The 20,902-nt window shown below is 39.3% G+C and overlaps 1 protein-coding gene across 1 annotated transcript in view; it reads left to right on the top strand.

Annotated features, from left to right (window-relative positions):
• LOC117417269 (heparan-sulfate 6-O-sulfotransferase 1) overlaps positions 1-18,869 on the top strand; it is a 166,451-nt gene extending 147,582 nt beyond the window's left edge. Inside the window, exon 2 of the mRNA XM_034029271.3 lies at positions 15,564-18,869. Within this exon, the coding sequence (XP_033885162.1) occupies positions 15,564-16,269 (706 nt within the window). The 3' untranslated portion in view covers positions 16,270-18,869. The remainder of the gene's footprint in view (positions 1-15,563) is intronic.
• Positions 18,870-20,902: the final 2,033 nt, after the last annotated feature.

Genomic DNA, 20,902 nt, shown 5'->3' with positions numbered 1-20,902 from the left:
TATCTGCATACATATCAGATTTACATTTTGAAAAATTGAAATGTAGCTGTTATTGAGGGTATTCTTGCTCCTGTCTGTATGTCGCGCTCTACGGTATTGCTAGAGAACCGCTTGTCCACAAATTATTAATCAGAATCTGGGTTTACAGTATATGGAAGCAACTGCATTTTGTTTTATATAGTAGTTCATGGGGATTTTTTATCTTACTTGTAGCTTACATTTTGTTACTATCACTGACATATACAGTTGTAGTCAAAAGTTTACATACCCCAGTGGAAATGTATAATTTCTTGAAAAGTCTTGAAAACAAATAATTATAGGATAAATCTTTCATAGAAAACATTGCTTTTGTGGATGAGGAAAAAAAGTTACAAAAAATAGATGTCTACAATTTATTTATTTCAGCAATTATATTTTACAAAATTCCAAAAATGCTAATTCATACCCTTTGATGTTATGATAATATTGTCTACAAGGTGCTAGAAATGTCAATATGATAATGCAGAACCTAATTCTAGAAAAGTCTAAAAAATGCTGAATTGTAGGTGAACATTCTTAGAGAGTATAAAAGGGTTAGCCATAGGATGACTACTGTCATTACCAATAAGTCAATATGGGAAAAAGTAAAAACCTTAGGCAGAAAATTACTTATTGTCATAAAGCTGGAGAAAGATGCAAGATTTCCAAGCATTTGAGTTTCCCAATTTCAACTACTGTTTCTATTAACAATCCGAGATTGACTGTCAAAGATATTCAAAGTGAATTGGCTGCAAGTGGGACAGGGGTTTCCATTTCAACCATAGGTTGAGTATTGCCTGGTGAAGGTCTCAAAGGAAAAAGACTCAATTGCTGAAATAAATTATTGTAGACACCTATTTCTTGTAACTTTTTTTTCCTTGTACACAAAAGCAAAACCTTTGCTACAAAAGATTTTTCCTAAAATTCTTTGTTTATGAGCAATTTCTAGAAATTATACATTTCCATTGGGGTATGTAAACATTTGACTACAGCTGTATGTGTTGTTTTTAATCCAGTTAAGGCTTTCTATCTACAAAAACAACACACTTTGCAGGTGGTCCCTCTCCAATGTCACACAACAAACCCTTTTTTTAGCCTAATTTAGGAGCGCACCGTGGCAGGATGGAAGCGACTACAGTCTTGCCTTCATGCCTCAGAAAACAAAGGTTAATTCAGCCCCACAAGTACCCATTAAGCAGGGTCAGACAATCCTGTACCTGATGAACCTGGCAGATGAGACGACTCGTGCTGTTGCCCCCAGCAACTAAAAGCAAGCCAGCAACAAGTAACCAGAGTTTGACATCGTTATAAACTCAGTTGGCTTGGGAAATCAAGCACTAGATATTTCCCCGCAGTCATGAGGTTTCTTTATTAGTGTGGGCCTTTTTTTTTTCATTCCCTGGATATTAGGTACTTGTTAACTTTTGATCCCCTTGTGGGAACTTGTTTTGGGGTTTTCTTTTGGACCAATTTTTTTTTCAATTTGTGAGTTACTCTTGTTTCTGTTGAAACTTGCATTACATTCAATACAAATATAAAGCTAAAAAAAGAAGTTGTGTGTTCCTCAGATCAATTCAAAGAGATTCAGATGAGGGGCTTTAATTAAAAACAGGATGACCACACTCTGCAGACCTTTCTCGGTCACCTTGCTGAGCCAGGCTTCATATAGGGAAGTTAAGTGAAGATCCCAAAGCGAATTAGTCTGTGGTGATTGATTAGTTTGCAGTAATTAGCTTTGTAATGTAAATTAATTGGGCCATCATTTCAAATTGATTATTCCCCATCTCAATCCAGGAAGGAAAACCACTGCACTAATCCAAAGTGTTCTGCTACCAGAACTGCAAAATCAAATACACTTTCCCTGCCAGGATATCGATGTCTTAAAAAGATCAGATGGGTGTTGTTTTTATTAGGATCATTTTATAGCATGACTCCTAGTTCAGCAGTCTTCCTTAATAGGGCTGTGACAAATTTAAAGGTGTAGCTTTTACACATTTAATGCTTGTATGTAATATCAGTAAACACACATTGGAGTTCCTAATATGTTAAGGGATCACAGTGCTGTGCAGCGAAGGTGCAGTAATGTGCAGAGGATGTTGATAGAAACTAAACTTTTTGGAGTTATAAAGGTGAAATTGTTAGTATAGCCGTATGTTTCATGGAAAATATGTCCAGTATAACAAATGGACATTTGGCTCACAGTGGGTCATGCTGTAGTGGAAAGTAGTTTTCAAGGTGAGAAGAAGCATACTGTACAGTATTTCCATTGGGGAGTGTGTACTCTCTGAGGACCCTTTTCTTGTATGGTTTCTGAGTGTAATTGTGTTAATAATTGTAATTACTGTAGCACAATTGTAACTGTAATTTATAATTAACATTGCAATTGCAATTTCAACAAAACAATTTTGCTCTAATTGTAATTATAATTAACCCCAGGTCTGTCTATAAATATGCTGTTACGTTTAAAGGTGAAATAAATTCTAGTTTTAAATATTGCTATACAGTGGTTAGTTTTAACACCCTTCTGAAAAGACTAATTTGAAGACTGTGGTGATGTTCAATGGCCTCTTCAGTGTAAACCAGTTTTCTCTATAGCAAAAATGCTATTACTCAGATTCATTGCAGTTGGTTTGAAATGAGACTCACGTTAATTACAACGCATTTAGGTTACTGAACAAGGCCACTGGATTGAACTGAAAAGAGAGACCAGGGTCTAAGTAGATAAAAACCACAATCATTTTGGCTGGGGGAGGAAATAAAAGACCATATTTTTGCAACCAAAAGGAAAAAGGGTAAGAAATAAATAAATGTAGGGTGATTTGTTTTAACCTGTTTTTAACCTGTAAACTGTATATGTGCTTACTATATGTCAGAGTAAATATTATGAAACTTAGCAGGTATATGCAGATGGCAGTACAATGCAAGCAATGGCAGCAGCAACCCAAATAGAGTTCAGCATGTAGGGAAGAGGGAAGGTGCCTGATCAGTGCCTGAACCCTGATGGGAACGATCTGACTACAACATGTTGACTGAACAATTTTATTAAACTCAAACTTGATTTGGTCCTATTAAGGGGATCTGATTTAATAGGACAGAATCACATTTTATTTATTTATTTATTTATTTATTTATTTTTTAATTCATGTTCATAGTGTTTTTATATGTTACGACTTCACCTGGTAGTCCATGCATGTTTAGTTTAGAACTGGACATGGTATTCTGTGTGGGGTCTAACTAGAGCATTATATAGCCTTAGCATAATCGACTTAGACTTGTATTCCACACTTTGCCAATGGAACCAAACATTCTTTTTGCCTTTATTAATGGCCACATTTTTTAGTTTTGGTTGGTTCGTCTGTGTTATTGCAGTGGGTTACCCATGAGTGCCTTCCAGTACCTCTTGCCAAAGCTTAATTTATAAAAGTCAATACATGTTTAAATGCATGCCATACACTGCAGACACTGGTATTTTTATATCTTTCTTTTTCTCAACAGTAATGCATCACTGTCTAACAATAAAATCCCCTTGACACACACCAAGCAGGAGTTTGAATCACATTTAAAATACAGGCCGGTAATTAAGACTAATTAAAGGATTACTTTCTAGTGGTTTAATTCTACTCTTGGCTCATTCTTGATTGTGCCTTTAGCTTTGACATTTATCACTGCTGGAATTAACTTTGGAAAAGCGTATTTTGATTCGTAAAATTATTGCACACCCCCTGACTTTTCTGTCATTTTCTGCTGTTGCTGCCTTCAGTGTACTCTCCAGTGTCTCATGCCTCAATATACTGCAATTAATACCACAGTCTTTCATTAGGCTGACCTTATGAGCAGACATTCATAAGTAATTGCCAGTAAAATAGCACATGCCTGTGTTGTTTATTGTTGTATTTGCCCTATACCGTTGGAAATATCAGTATACTAGTAATTCCTTTACAGCATTACATGTGTCTGACTGTATGCCTCGCTGCATACACTATTTCACTAACAGCCTAATTACTGCAGTATATTACTAAATGAATTTGTTTAAATAACTAAATACTGTAAATATGTTTTTTATATGTAGAGTATCATTAAAAGCATACCTCAGATTTAGTTTGCTGACTTTTTTTCAGTGTTGCAGTATATTTACTTTGGAGATAGTTTCATATGGAAATAAACTTGCATTAAATAATATAATATTGGGTGTTTTAGATGCAGTACAAGCATATTTGTGCCCACTCAGTGTCAGATCTCTCATGGAGTGGATTTTTTGTAACCTAATTTCAGGGCTTTTCTCCTTGTGGAGAACTCCCCCACTCCACTTATGAATTACCTGTCACTAAGAAGTACATCTTGACCGTTTTGTCAAATGACTGGTTGCCATTGTTGGTGAAGCATAAAGGGTTAATAAAACATAATCGCAGAAGTTGTTACAAATATTTGGAAATTTAATACAAAACAAGTCCATGTAGAAAACAGAGAAGCTGTCATTTAATGTGCACATTATGTAGTACCATATGAAAAAATCATAGAAACCTTCACCTCAAGTTATTTTTTTCTCCACATTCTCAAAAAGACCCTACAGGTTTGGTTAAGCATCTATATCAACAGCTATTTTCTAAAATCAATAGATATGTACTGTTTTAAAAATAAGACTAAAGCTACATTTCTCCAAAGGTTTATGCATTCCGAGTCTTCGGTGAACCTTTTCTGTGTCCTTTCCTGCCTCTGCTTTCAAGTTCTTTGTAGAGTTGGGCGATTTAAAAATAATTCACAAAGCAAGTGCTTTTCAGAAACAGTTGTTACCCTCCATGCACAGTGTTTTTAATGGGTAATCCTTGAGGCAGAATTGAAATTGCTGTGTGTTTCATTTGAAGGTGGTTCATTAGTAATGTTTTCGGCACTGCAGCAGTTTGGATTTTTTGTCTGTTGTTTTCCTCAGGACTGAAAATCCCCGGATCTCGGGGGGCTGAACTGCGAGGATTAAGCTTTGGGTTTGAATAGATAAGGCACATTAGATAATAACAGTTAAAAGGTGGGCTTTTTTTTGGCTCAAGTCAGCTTTTAAAATGAACTGAAATCAAGCAGCAGGATTTGGTCTTACTGTGTGTGCCCTGGCAGACTTGTCATGTCTTTTTTTTTTTTTTTTTGTGAACTTTCTGCAGTAAAACTAATGTTAAGTGCAGCAGCCCAAGCTTAAATTAATGCTGTTCAACTATCTAATGCCAAACTGCCATTGCTAGCTTGATTTTAAAAGCGCATTTGAGAACACTGTGCACTGTACAGTATGTGTTCACAGCCTGTTTGTGTTGAATTGTTACAATGTGTTGAACATGTACATATACATTACAATACCGAATGAAAATGTATTGAAATCCAAGTAATACATTGTAGTATATTTACCGGTAAGGTTCCACAGCAAAACAAACCCATATTTTGAAGATCCTGTACTTTTCTGTCTGACAGGCAAGATGTAAACAGTTCTTAAACTGTTTGAAAAAAAATAATTATAATAATAATGTGTTGTTGCAAAAATAAACTCCATATACATAACATGTACAATAAAAAATGCTTTCCTGTTCCATGAATTGAAAGTGTTCTGTAACACTTAGGATGCAACATCTATGTGTAAGAAAATTACTGTTTTTTTTTTGTTTTTTTTTAACAACCCAAATAGCAAAATGCCCCAAAACTAGCACCCTAACAACATCAGTGTCGTGGCTCCTGTTCATCAGATCAGACGGACTGCCACTGGTATTGTTCAAACCTTAAGATTGCTCAAATGTGGCAAGGCAAAGGTCAGCATACAGCTACCGACACCAAGCATACATAGAAGCTACTGTAAATCAATTTCAGTACATCAGGTCTAGAAATAAAAATGCTATCCCTCTTCCTCAATTATAAGATCTGGTACCTTTTTCTTTACAAATTAACCCTTGCTTTGAAGTGATACTGTATTAACTATTTCACGATATATTTGAATCAATACATCCTTTATGACTTATTGCAAAGTCATGGGCCAAAGCTCTCAGTCAGAAATGCTGTTCCGAAAGGGTGACTGCCTGTGCTGGAATTTCAAGCAGGAGCTTTGAGGACCATTTCAGCCACTTGTTCAAATTCATCATCTTCAAGCCGAGTGATTACCTTACTGCGGAGAAATCTTTCACTCTAATGGCCTTGTTTTATGTTGTGTCAGACAGCCCTGCAAATCTACTTTTCTCTCAGATGTGCTTATGCCAGCATTCTCTAACCAGCAGTCCTGCACTGCATCACAGTGGCTCCTTTGTGTGTGTTTTTATAGGACCTTGTAGTACTAGTAGCTCCTTGTCACTATTTATGCTTTTTTTTTTTTTTTTTTTTTTTAGATTTACTACCAGCTTCCTGCTGATCTATTCTTTTTAACAGATGCTGCACATGTGTATTTTCCTTTTGAAAGCAGTGGGGAAAAAAAGATGCAGTATCAAAAACGGCAGAAAAAATTATATATGAAAGGCGCTATATAAAATAAAGCTTGATTGAATGATTGATTGATTGATATATTAAATCTTTGGTGAATCTTATTAACATAGCTGATATTGTACAAGTTCCAGCACATGGACTTATCCTGTAATACAAATTCAAACCCCAACATGCATCATTGTTAAAATAAGCCCCATTCCATTACAGAACTAGCAACAAACACCATATGGACCCTCCTGAGTCTTTAAAAGGACCTTCACTGAAGTAGTTCTGTTGTCTGTTTGGTAACTCCATGATATTTCCAGCCCATTTAAATGAAAGTATTCAATTTGGCACTCGTAAACGAGCGTGGTTTAACAGTGCCTCAAGCACCCAGCAGTCATAGACTGGCGGTTTATGTGACTTGGTGAAAAATAAGTCATGGATTATCGTTTAAAAGGAAATAGGTACTATTTATATGGTTTTACAAGGCTGCTACAGCAGCAAGTCCATTGGTTTGATATGTGGGCTATAATGTGGATTACAATTTTGGCAAGATCACAAAGTGCTGTACTATAGTTGGAACAGAAATAATTAGGCAAATGTATAAGGGAATGAAAAAAGCAGGGTCAACCAGAAGTTGTAAACATAGTCCCTGACCACAGTAACTATATCAATTGTAAGCTGCAAGAATTCCACATGTCAAGACTAGGTATTCTGAAGACAACAGGTATGCTTGGGATGGGGCTCCCCCTAGTGGCTGTTCTTGGTTACTTTAGGGCAGAAATTGCTGAATGAACGTGCTGCTCGCTGCCCTGTGCCCTTATGAAATGCTGTAATACATTTTAAATAAACAAGCTGTCATCGTTTTTTGCTCATGGGTTTTTCAGTGTTTCTGTTTTTATTCACAATCAGCAATAACTTTTGTCTTGTTCTCGTCCATGTTTGAACCTGCCTAGTGATTGCGCTTGCTACAATAATGCATGAGTTGTTAAACTGTATGCTTGCTGTATGCTTGAATGTAACTTGCTGACTGTCTTCCCTTGGGACGTCTTTGTAAAAGAGCTGTTTGCAGCTCTCATGGCTTTTCCAGTGAATACAATTTAAAATAAATAAATAAATAAACATCAGAACACATTTGAATTCAGCCTGTAGACAGGGAGTGTTTTAAATGCAATGTTTTTGTGAGTGGTGATGTGTGGGTTTTTGCAGGCAATTATGTAACTGTTCATTTACACAGCAGTTTGTTTTCTCTAAAGGTGTATTTAGTTAATTGGTGGATAATTGACCTACTTTATACGCATAAATACACATGAGAGGGGTCATACGCAAAATACACTCATTATCATATAATAGACGTATCCCCCCCAACTCAACACCACACGACCATCATGACAGTAAAAATACACACAATGAAGCGTTCTTACCTTTGTATAAGTTAGTGATCAGCAGATGTGTCAGCCGCACGAAGAGCACAGCGTGTGGTTTTCACTAACTCTACTGTGCAGAATAAATTATTTTTTTCTATGGGTAAATATCGGGACTTTCTTCCTATGCTTCGGGACGCGGGACATTTGCTAGGAAATCGGGACTGTCCCGACCATATAGGGACTGTTGGCATGTATGACTTAGGGAATTGTATTTGCAAGGGAATGCAGGTGCTCTACCACAAAAAATGTTTTTATTCATATGTTTTGTTTTAATATTTTAAATACAGAGAGTCCAATTTTTTGAAGCAGGTGCACAGGCCGTTTTTCAGAGAAAAATGTCAAGAAACTACTGAGAACAATAGTCCAACTGTTTCTTCCTGCAATTAAGTTGTTTTCTGATTGTTTTATTTCATTAAACATATTTCACTCTTCCCTGCAAATCTAGCTTTGCTATCAACTTGCTTCATTCAAAATGGGGCCCAGAACAGGCCACAAAAAAGCCTGGTTGTACCATTCAGTCAGTAAGGCAATTTAATAGATTGGTGGATGGATGGATGGATGGATGGATGGATGGATGGATGGATGGTGGATGGATGAATGTTTTTGATGCATTTTTTTTTTTTTTTGCAAATGTTTTGAAAATATTTACCGGTGCCCTATGGCAATACTTAGGCTGTTATGGATAGAAACCACAGCTTGTTATGTCTGGGAAAGGGTTGTGTTTCTTTAAGTAAAGCAGCATGCTTTGTGGAGTGAGACATCATGCTTTCTTATAAATGCCAGCTTTTTATCACTTCATTCATTATCAGTAACATCTGTGGCAGTGAGCAGGCTGTGTTCCAAACAATAATTCACAGAGAACAGAACAGGTAATTGAAACAAGGAGCGAGTCTGTTTTACCCTGAGTGACTCCTCATTGAACCCACAAGATTGAGGACTGCTGCTTTTTTCCCTGTCTTATTCTACTCTTCAAGGGACTTTTCCTGGGCCATTAAACCACAGTCACCCTGTGCCTAGCTGTGCAGACCCTGTTTTGTGGTGTACTATTTCACAGAAGTTTGTTTAAAAGAGTGCACAAAATACTGTATAAAATCAATAACCTTTTATAGTTTTTTTTTTTTTTTTTTTCTTTAGTGCATCCGCCAAAAATATACACCGGAATTCACAACCTTTACTTAATTGCTCACATGTTATCCTCTATCGCTGTTTAAATCATCTACCTCCTGCATTCCTGTCAGGTTCCTTTTTACCTCTCATAAGTTCCAGCATTTTACTGATTAATGCAAAATCCTTCCGTCTTCAGAAATTACAGTTTGTAGGAAGAAAAAAAAGAGTCTGCTTCAGAATATATTACAGTGTGCCGCATACCTTTTTTGTTATTTATGGTTCAGCTTGATGGAACCTTAAAGTTGCCTCACTGGATTAGAGATGCAATATCTCATCCTTCTAAGCAGACTGCAGGAAAGGGTGGCTGCTGGAAATAGTCAGATAGCACCAGAGATTGGCCCTGACATTGAATGAATTATGCATGATTGTTGTAATCAGATCAGTTTTCCTTTCAGATTTTTCAAAGGCAGTCACCTATTCATCTTTTTTTTTTTTAAAGCCATCAGGTGGCAAGGCAAGCAAGTACTGGGTTTGTGAGCTAAGCAGGGGTCTGCTTGGAAGGGTATGTAGTTGAAGCCATGACCCAATGGGTAGGCAGTGATTCTGGGGGGCGGCTTTACCTACTGCTAGGTTCTTGTTTTGAGGGCGGGGTGGTGGGGGAGGTGTAGTTTACTGACAAGGAGATGTGGTCATAAGCAGAAAGCTTGACTGATCATCGGTATCAGTTTGAAGTCATTTGAAGTCATTTCCTTCCTTTACCAGGTACAGTTCACCTGATTGGGCTTCTGCAGTCCCTTACCCGATGGTCTTCTATGGAAATTCATTTATGCTACAATGGTAGTACATGGGCAGCCACAAAGATGTTGCAGGGGTATCCTTACTATATTTTCACATACATTACCAGTAGTATCACAGCATTATGGACTTACCTATACAGTGTACCCTGCTTATCCATTGCAGTACCATATAAGAAACAATGTCCTGCTGTGCAGTACCAAATCAATGTGGTTTCCATTGCTGGTAGTGTTACAGTATGGTAATGGTTCTGCTTGGGTATCTTCAGAGTAGCACACTGGTATTATAATGATATCACAATGGTACTGTTTTCAGACTTTTCTGGAAGCCTTCCTATATGTACTGTAACTTTCCTGCAGAATTTTTCCTACAATCAATTATTATTATTATTATTATTATTATTATTATTATTATTATTATTATTATTATTATTACCATTGGATATAAAAAAATTACAAATAAACGATTACCTCAGATCAAAATAATTCTACTGATATATCAATTATAATTGTGTTCCAAGGATTGCTACTGCATCCTAACTGCATCTCCATATTCATTCTGGGGAACAACTCATTTATTGGAATTGGCAGATGCTTAAGGCAGCTAGTCCCTTTTGTTCTTTTGGTATCAAGGGGTGATTTTCCCCTTTTCAGATTCTGACCTGGTCCCGATTCTCTTTTTATTCCTTATCAGACAGATAGACTGTATATGTGGAATACGGTAATGGAACGAGATTAGTGGATTAGTCTAATTTTCCCTGTTGTTTTTTCCCCAGTGATTCCCTAATGTGCCCTACCTGCCCTAGGGACCCCTTACTTGGAAAACTGGGAAAGCCATCATGTGATTTTAAAAAGTTCATATTTGAACCCATGTTTTTCTGTCTTCAACCCTTTGCAGTTCATTTATTAAGTGCGTGACGGCGCGTCCGGTCCAATTTATTTTCACACGCGCAGTTAATTTTAGACGCGCTGTTTAAAAGTATTTTTTTTCCACAGTCAAACGGGTTTAAAAGGCCCTGCATATCAACAAAGCACTCACTAAGCATCTCCAGCCCTGCCCCACCCTTTCGTTCGCTATAGCTTTCACATATGCTAATAAATAAATAATAATAATAATAATAATAGTCGTACATACCGATCAATCATCTCCTGATCACTCGTTTTATCACCAAATGACTCAATAATGCGATCCAAGTCATTATTTTATTACTATAACATCTCAAAAAAGCTCTGCAAATGTCCGTGGTATTCTCTGAGCGCTGATGCAGTGGCAGCCAGTTTGTTTCCTTATTGCCGCCCCTATCTGATGCCAGGGGCAAGTATGACTGTTCATGAGATACACCCTTTTTTTCGGCTTGTCTCGGCTCCTGTCGCTCCCACTCGGCCATTGAATGGTTTTCTCGGCTTTTTCCAGAGAAAAAACAACTCGAAACCCATTTTTGCGTCTTTTTGATGATGTCGGACAGGGTCCGACATTGGACCGGATAGGAATAATAGGACCGCAAAGGGTTAAGGGGGGTGTTGGTTTGCCAAAGACAACAGCACCACAGGCTTCTATAATAGTTTTGTGGTTTTCAGTACAAATGCAAAAAAAAACAAAAAAAAAACATTTTGAGGTAAAACTTACGGAACTCAAGTCAAGCAGAGAAACGTATTGTCTGTAACAGTCATCGGTCGGATAGGATGAAGCCATTAGATGGGCTTTTAACATCTACAACAGTTGGGGTTACTGAAATAGTCTTGGAACAGGTGCTTTCCTTGTCAAGGAGAGGGTCCTGCCTGCCGCAGAGAGTACATAGACTGGTCTGTCTCATTTCTTTATGACTGGGCTGGAGCAGAAATGGTTCACAGGATTGGGATTAAAAGCTGCGTTATGTTTACTATCAATGTCTATTAAGAGAGCATATGGTATCCATCACTGCTTTACAAGTCTGCTCACTGTAATTTGATATCTCTGTTACAATTTTCTCTGTCCTGCTTATAAATCTTAACATTATTAACATTATTCCCAGGGTAAATCAAGATTAGAAATCACTGCTGGGCTCACGGGTGGAATATATATATATATATACAGCTCTGGAAAAAATTAAGAGACCACTGCAAAATTATCATTTTCTCTGGTTTTACTATTTATAGGTATGTGTTTGGGTAAAATGAACATTTTTGTTTTATTCTATAAACTACTGACAACATTTCTCCCAAATTCCAAATAAAAATATAGTCATTTAGAGCATTTATTTGCAGAAAATGACAACTGGTCAAAATAACAAAAAAGATGCAGTGTTGTCAGACCTCGAATAATGCAAAGGAAATAAGTTCATATTCATTTTTAAACAACACAATACTAATGTTTTAACTTAGGAAGAGTTCAGAAATCAATATTTGGTGGAATAACCCTGATTTTCAAGCACAGCTTTCATGCATCTTGGCATGCTCTCCACCAGTCTTTCACATTGATGTTGGGTGACTTTATGCCACTCCTGGCGCAAAAAGTCAAGCAGCTCGGCTTTGTTTGATGGCTTGTGACCATCCATCTTCCTCTTGATCACATTCCAGAGGTTTTCAATGGGGTTCAGGGTCCTCCATCCACACCTTGATTGACCTGGCTGTGTGACATGGAGCATTGTCCTGCTGGAAAAACCAATCCTCAGAGTTGGGGAACATTGTCAGAGCAGAAGGAAGCAAGTTTTCTTCCAGGACAACCTTGTACTTGGCTTGATTCATGCATCCTTCACAAAGACAAATCTGCCCGATTCCAGCCTTGCTGAAGCACCCCCACCCCCAATTTTCAGCTTTGCCCAACACCTGGTCGTCTGATGGTTAGACGGAGACCTGGAGAGGCCTACAAGCCACAGTGTCTCGCACCCACTGTGAAATGTGGTGGAGGATCGGTGATGATCTGGGGCTGCTTTGCTGCACCTGGCACAGGGTGCCTTGAATCTGTGCAGGGCACAATGAAATCTCAAGACTATCAAGGCATTCTGGAGCAAAACGTACTGCCCAGTGTCAGAAAGCTCTGTCTCAGTCGCAGGTCATTGGTCCTCCAACAGGATAATGACCCAAAACACACAGCTAAAAGCACCCAAGAATGGATAAGAACAAAACATTGGACTATTCTGAAGTGGCCTTCTATGAGTCCTGATCTGAATCCTATCGAACATCTATGGAAAGAGCTGAAACTTGCAGTCTGGAGAAGGCACCCTGAGACAGCTGGTGCAGTTTGCTCAGGAAGAGTGGGCCAAACTACCTGTTAACAGGTGCAGAAGTCTCATTGAGAGCTACAGAAAACGTTTGATTGCAGTGATTGCCTCTAAAGGTTGTGCAACAAAATATTAGGTTAGCGGTCCCATCATTTTTGTCCATGCCATTTTCATTTGTTTTCTTATTTACAAAATTATGTTGAATAAAAAATCAAAAGCAAAGTCTGATTTCTATTAAATATGGAATAAACAATGGTGAATGCTAATTACTTTTGTCAGTTTCAAGTTATTTCAGAGAAAATTGTGCATTCTTCGTTTTTTGTGGAGGGGTACCAACAAATTTGAGCACGTCTGTATATATTTTTTTGTTACCTGTATATTTTGTTGACGTTTTCATGAAGTATCAAAGCAGTTTTTGCCTTCAGAGAAATTTGACACACGATCACAGTGAGTTCAGCCCACTACTCCTTGTGTATTTATAATAATGTGTTCACCAAAGTAGCATTGGAAGTTGAAATATTATCATTTTACAGCAACCAGCAGTGGGCCCTGTTTCTTCTGTATTCCTCTATGAAAACGGTGTCCTTCGGTGAAGTTAGCAGGACGAGTGAAGCTGCTCTGTCATCTCTACGCAGTGTGTATTTAAACTAATGAGGTACAGAAGCTGCCAGAGCCTGGCTTTCATCTGACCGTGTTCTTTTTATAAAAGCTTCTGTGTGCAGTGAGATAAAACTGCATCAATCAAGCAGCAAACTGTTTAGGTTTATCCTATTAGTTTTCTCACTCTTATGAATTGGCATATTGTGCAGGCCCCGATTAAATTCCCTCCCTGATTAAATTATGAAATACGGGCATAAAGTTATTATGATGTATCTTAAACTTATTAGGCTGCTTAGGATTCAGTGGGGAATTGAATTTAGTAACATGCTCAGAAAGGAAAGCTCCAGGGTGGGCACATAGAGTATTGTATTGGAAGCTTGCTGAAAGTGCTACAGATCTCCTACTCGATATAGCGAGCTTTAGACTCGATGTCTAGGGATTGGACAACAAATGCAGCATCCACTTTAGCATAAATGGGCTGTCCCTCATATGACTGCTTAATTTGTAGACACCTTTTTATCATTTGGTATGTTGTCAAGTGTATACAGTATCTTGAGAACCACTTATTCAGTTGTGATAAGACTTGGTATAGACATTCTTTAGTGAAAGTTATTGAGGATATCAGAATCTTTAAAACTATTGAGAACATATGGGGCTATATGTATGAGTCTGTCTGTCTGTATGTACTGTGGTAAGGTAACAGAGGGCAGATACATTAGTCTTTGCTTGAGCAGAACATTATTCCCATATTGGATAACTTTCTGGGTGCTAGCCTGCAGTTCCAGCGAGATGACCGCTGGGGAGTCGCTGCTGCGCAGTGAATCCAAGCTCTCAACAGCACGCCTGTTGCAAATTAGAATTATATTATTACTTAATTAGAAGGACAGTAATGTTATAATTGGTTTGCATGTGTGGGTATAAAAACACCAGTTTGAGCTGTGTTTGGGGTATTGGGGAGAAGTGAGATTTGAATGTGATGGTCAGTGAGAAACTATACAAAACTAAAAACATTACAGAAAAACAGCTTAGCAGTCCCGGTTAGAAATGGAAAACCAGACAAGAGTGTTATTTTAGATCTCTGTGTAGAGTTAGGTTTTCTTTTGTGTTTTCAATTGTAAATAATTGTAGAATTGTAAATAAAACTTTGAAAACTGGAATTATTGTCTGGAAAGCGCCTTCCTTATAAGACCAGCCTGACACGACCAGGGTCACCCCACTATAGTACATATGTCACACTTAGAAGTAGATAGTGGTCCACTTTGTCTTGATACTTTGAATTTTAGGTGTGTACTATATGTTAGTAGCATACTTGTTAGTTCATGTTTTGAACTATATTATAGGCACCAGTAGTTTATCTTCAAAGTTATGTGCTGACAGATCTGTTCAAAGTCATTGAAAGTTTAGCTTGTAAGTACTGTATTAATGCAATGCATAATACAAATGTCAACCAAATATTTTACAGCTTTATCATGTTCATAATAAATTAAATGAAAATATGAGCAGCCTCTAGTCTTCCTGCACCAAGAGCCAAATAGCTTGTGTGAACCAGATTTATACAGCAGCTGGAACTGCACAAAAAGAATATGCTCAGGAAATATGGGCTACTGTATTAAAAAAAAAATGCTGATGATTATTCGCAGTCTCAAACAAGTTCCCCTCTCCCTATAGAGAGCTTGGTTTTCCTTATCAATCCCTGTCTGGAGAAGGATGTGTGGTGTGTCAGTATGTGAATGCCAGAAACCACAGAAATGGTTTATTAGTCTCTTGTGTGAGTTGATTTAGTGTGTGATGTATTGGTCTACATGTGTACCTGGTCAGTTTCCATAGGATGTATTTTTTTTTTTAAGTAGATTCTAATAGCACACTCATTAACAATTCTCCAATGTTTCAGTCTGATGTAAACGGCATATGGTATATTGCAAAAGAGTGAGAGATTGGTTAGTGCGGTTCAGGTCATCTTCTAACAACAAATCTCTGTTTTGTTTCTGTAGGAAATTTTACTACATCACCCTTCTGAGAGACCCGGTGTCACGATACCTGAGCGAGTGGAGGCACGTTCAGAGGGGGGCCACCTGGAAAACCTCCCTGCACATGTGCGATGGACGCACTCCCACCCCAGAGGAGCTCCCCTCCTGCTATGAGGGCACGGACTGGTCTGGCTGCAGCCTACAGCAGTTCACAGACTGCCCTTACAACCTGGCCAACAATCGACAAGTGAGGATGCTGGCCGACCTTAGCCTGGTAGGCTGCTACAACATGTCCTTCATCCCTGAGAAGAAGCGGGCCCAGGTCCTCTTGGAGAGCGCCAAAAAGAACCTAAGGGACATGGCCTTCTTCGGGCTAACTGAGTTCCAGCGTAAGACCCAATACTTGTTCGAGCGGACCTTCAACCTCAAGTTCATCCGGCCTTTCATGCAGTATAACAGCACACGAGCGGCCGGAGTGGACGTTGACAACGACACTATCCTGCGCATCGAAGAACTCAACGACCTTGACATGCAGCTCTATGACTATGCCAAGGACCTCTTTCAACAGCGGTATCAGTACAAACGGCAGCTGGAACGTATGGAGCAGAGGATCAAGAATAGGGAGGAGCGGCGACTCCAACGGTCTAACGAATCACCAAGGGAAGAAACAGAGGAGCAAGGGCGCCTGCCCACAGAGGACTACATGAGTCACATAATTGAAAAATGGTAGCCAACGTGATGTTTTTACCCCTTTCAAGTACAATGTCCTTAAAGTATAATAAAATACATTATTGAGAACTGGTATTGGAGGTGGAGGTGTTCATCTCTGGCCATCTTCTCTGTGTATAAAGGACTACAGAAGTCACTGCTTAGTTGAGAAGTGTGTTGGCTGTGGTTGCCACCTGAGTTCCTCGCAATGCCATCAGAACTACATGAGCAACTTACTCAAGACTCTAATGTGAAAGAGGATCACCTCTATCCATCAAATGTGTTTTTTAAGACTATGGGCCCACAATTACTTCATTTAGTCTTCCAGGTTAGGAAATACCAAGGAAGTTGAATAAAAAACATTATTTAAGAACATTTTCTGTAAAACAGAACTGATTTGCTTAAAAAATAAATAGATAAAACACAATGTTTTCAACAGGACCACTTGATCTTAATAACATAAAACAAAAAATAAATCATAGCATACCAAGAGAACTGCTAAGGCAGTTTGTTCAAAGCTCTTTAAATGCATTTATTAGTGCTCTCCAATCATTGGGGCAGAATCGTAATCACTTTAATTGTTTTGTTTTAGAACAGTTTTTTTTTTTTTTTAAATGGTGTATGGATAGAGGTCGTGAACTTGATTGACCATAGTTGTATAAAATGTTACGACTTTCTGAATCCACTTAAGTTATACTCTGCGTTGTACTAACAGATTATGGACATTTCTGTTTTTATGAATTTCTTTTGCAGCTGTGTGATGACCACACCATTCCGTCTGTAACCTACTGTAATTAGGGTCAAATCTTGCAGTGTTGTCGGAGGTTTGAACAGTGGATTGTGGTGCAGATCATTGTGGATTATGCCCCATTATCAGTACAGGCACTTAACAGATGCCCCTCCGGTAACCAGTATGAAGATTGCAGGGAGCTCTGGCTGTGACACTCGCCATGTATTTTGAAGGCAGAGAAACAAGCCATTCTAACTGCTGGCCCAAAGAACCTTGGGAACTTTTTAAACTATTTTAATTGAAATCTGATGCTCATACTTTTAGGAGTATTTATCTGCAAGATGACCTTGCACACATCATAAGGAAACCATCCGTAATGAAAAATACAATTTCAACTCTCGCTGACTTTCATTGGGAGGTTGACCCCATTGCCCTTCCATCGAGCTACAGTGGGACAATCTGGAGCAGATTAGAAAAAATGAATCCATCATCTCCTTGTCTTGTGTTTTTAACAGCACTTAAATTTTTCCCTTCTGAACATCAGAACTGCCATTCATCTCCAGACAATGATTTGACCTTAATGGTCTTGTCACAATTGTATAACATGCTCTGCATCATCCTTTTATTTCTACTGATGGAGGGTGATACAGTTTCAAGGTGGGATGTGGAACAGCTGCAGTCGTTTGTGGGGAATGTACTTCTTTGCCTTTTTATAAATGTGTAAAATCTCCTTGATGCTTGTTCTAGACAGAATCCTGGACTGTGTCATTCTCAGGGTTGAATTATGTCTTACAGAGGTTTTTACAATCGCTGTCAGCTAATGTGATTCCATGTTTTTCCTCGAATGCTTTTCGTCCCATTCCCATTTCCCATAGAAATACAGTGATGTCTGCATGGGAAGTATACCGATTGGGCCATGTCATGGATGGTCAGCAGAGCTTTCATTATCAACAACAAAGAGAGAATGGTCAAGGCAGACTAAGTGGCAGGGCTGATAAGGCATGTCCTTGTTGTTATTTATTATAGCTTGTAAAGAACATTCCAGTGAAAAGTTATTGGAGGATGCCCCTGTGCCATTCAACACAGGTTATTCAGCCCAGGTCACTGGAGCCAAACCTTGACTGTGACTGAGTATAGATGTTTCTCTCATCCTTCTTGCCAGTACAAACTGTTGTGTCTTACAGATTGTCAATGTTAATATTTGACCACCTAACCAGATCCATGTACCTTAAAACAAAAGCAATGATGGGCATTACAACACTGATTTAGCTGAAGCTAGTATAAATCTGAATGCTGCTTGCATTTCTATACAGATTTGGTAAAGGAAGGCCAATGCTCATGAAAACTGAATATAATCTGTAGACAGTAAGATCTGCATAAACAGACACTTGCTGAGAGGCATATAACATATTTTGTAAGGTTCATAAATACACTGCAAATGTTTCTTAGAAACAAAAACACATTTTCTAATCAACTACCATATATCAATATTGCCACGTTGAAAAGCCTTTCTTTAAGAGTCTATTTTTGATAGATTTGACTGAACAGGGCCTAAACCAACTTTTTCACCAAAAGTCCTTTAGTAGGATTATAGAAAAGTGCTGTTACCAAGGACCAGTCTCTGTACTTCAGTTCAACAGTCATATAACCAGTCAGACAGACATTTTGCTATATTTCAACATGTGTTGTCTGGCTTCAAGCACATATTTATGTGCTTCAGAACTTTTATGGGAGGAGATGGGTTTATGGGTGGGGTTTGTTGGTGAAAGCCCTAGGTGAAAGCAAGCAAGTGTTCCTAATCGTGTACTGCTCTTAGTGTACTTGCTCCAAGTATTTTTGTTATTCATGCAGAATGGATCATCAAGCCATCAATAAAGAGATTTCATTTTTAATGGGATGTGCATGTCTCTCTGTTATTCAGTGCCATTGGAGAGTATTAATATGGAAATCCAACACTGGTTCACAGAATCTCATTATAATATAGGGAACAACAATCACTGGTGAAGAAAAGAGGAAATATCATGGCCTGTTGGAATAGCCGAACTGATTTCTGACATTCATAACCCTAAAATTTGTATTCACCCATGACCATACTTGCCAACATTTGGAAACTGTTTAGCGGGACACTCGTCTCGGGGTGGGGGCAGGGCAGTGGGGGGGGGGGGGGGGTCATATGCATCATACACATGGGAGGAGTCACACGTAAAAAACACTCAATATCGTATAATAGACATATCCCCCCCCAACTCAACACGACACAACCATCATGACAGTTAAAATAGACACAATAAAGCGTTCTTAACTTTGTATAAGTTAGTGATCAGTAGATGTGTCAGCTGCCACGAAGAGCACAGCGTGTGGTTTTCACTAACTTTACTGTGCAGAATAAGTGATTTTTTTTCTATGGGTAAATATCGGGACTTTCTTCCTATGCATCAGTAAGTGGGGCATTTGCTAGGAAATCGGGACTGTCCCGACCATATAGGGACTATTGGCATGTGTGCATGACAGTTTCCTTTTCAAATGTTACATATAGGAGGACTGTTGCTTTTCAGTTGTATGTATGTGTTGAACATTGTTTGGCAATATGTATGAGAAAATCTATTTAAAAACAAAAGGGCAATTATTTAACACATGTGATGCACTCCTCAAGACGGTTACCCACAAATCTGGGCAATTTGATCAAGAAAAAGAACAGGACAGTGTCACAAAGACGGCCAGAGTGGGTGGCGTCAGACCAGAAAAGGAATACACAGAGACGGTGATGGTGATGAGAAATGCTGAGTGCAATGGCTGCACTCAGCGTTTAATGACAAAATAAAAGGTTTAAACAGAAAACACGGGACACGGCACTTGCGCCAAAATAAATAGACAAACGAAACGAACTAAACAGTGCACAGACAGACGAACAAAACACGGTGAGCAGATACAACTAATATTATTATTATTATTATTATTCTTGTTATTACTTTTACCTCTCCACACCCGTTCTCCACTCACCGAACACCAACCCCCACTGAGTGAAAATGTGCATCTATATATACTGTTGTGCTGGGATTCAATTACTAATTAATTATTTACTTGAATCCCAGCACGTGAATTAATTCTGTGCAACCCCGTGCTCACATATTACATTTTAAATGCACGTGCGTGATGTGCCATCCCGTGCCTAAATACAAATATACACTTTTTAAATACACGTGAAACACAGACCCGTTTATATCCCGTGTACCAATGACTATACACCAACATTAACACACGCACGCAACACACAAATGCACACAGGGATGGGGCACATTGCCACATATACCCCCCCTTGTGCGCAGCACACATGGCCTCAACGGCCACCTCCCCCTTTAAAAATCCAGCAGTCCAGGACAAAGTCTCGGGCTGGGAAGGGAGGCTTCAGTAGGCCCATGGCTGGCAATGCTGTCAGCTCCCCTGCCGGTAGTGGCACGGCTGAAAGCATGCTGGTCCCGTCCTGCAGCGAAAAAGCTGCGGGGGCAGGTGGTCCCCCGACCTCCCCCTTCTTCGTAGCCGGCAGCTCCCTCCTGTGGGGCTCCGGCCACAAGAACTCCTGCAGCGAAACTGCTGCTGGGGAAAGTGGTCTCCAGACCTCCTCCCCCTTCTTCGTGGCCGGCAGCTCCCCTTTCTGGGGCTCCGGCCACCGTACTCCCTGCGGAGGTACGGGCAGCAGAGGCAGCTCCTGCTCCTCTGCTCCGGGCGGTGGCGGAGGCAGAGGCAGCTCCAGCTCCTCTGCTCCTGGCGGTGGTGGAGGCAGAGGCAGCTCCAGCTCCTCTGCTCCTGGCGGTGGTGGAGGCAGAGGCAGCTCCAGCTCCTCTGCTCCTGGCGGTGGTGGAGGCAGAGGCAGCTCCAGCTCCTCTGCTCCTGGCAGTGGTGGAGGTAGAGGCAGCTCCAGCTCCTC

Source organism: Acipenser ruthenus, chromosome 12 (assembly GCF_902713425.1).
Source record: "Acipenser ruthenus chromosome 12, fAciRut3.2 maternal haplotype, whole genome shotgun sequence".
NCBI classification, from domain to species: Eukaryota; Metazoa; Chordata; class Actinopteri; order Acipenseriformes; family Acipenseridae; genus Acipenser; species Acipenser ruthenus.
The sequence above is the reverse complement of the archived record's forward strand: the minus strand, read 5'-3'. Positions and strand labels throughout refer to the sequence as shown.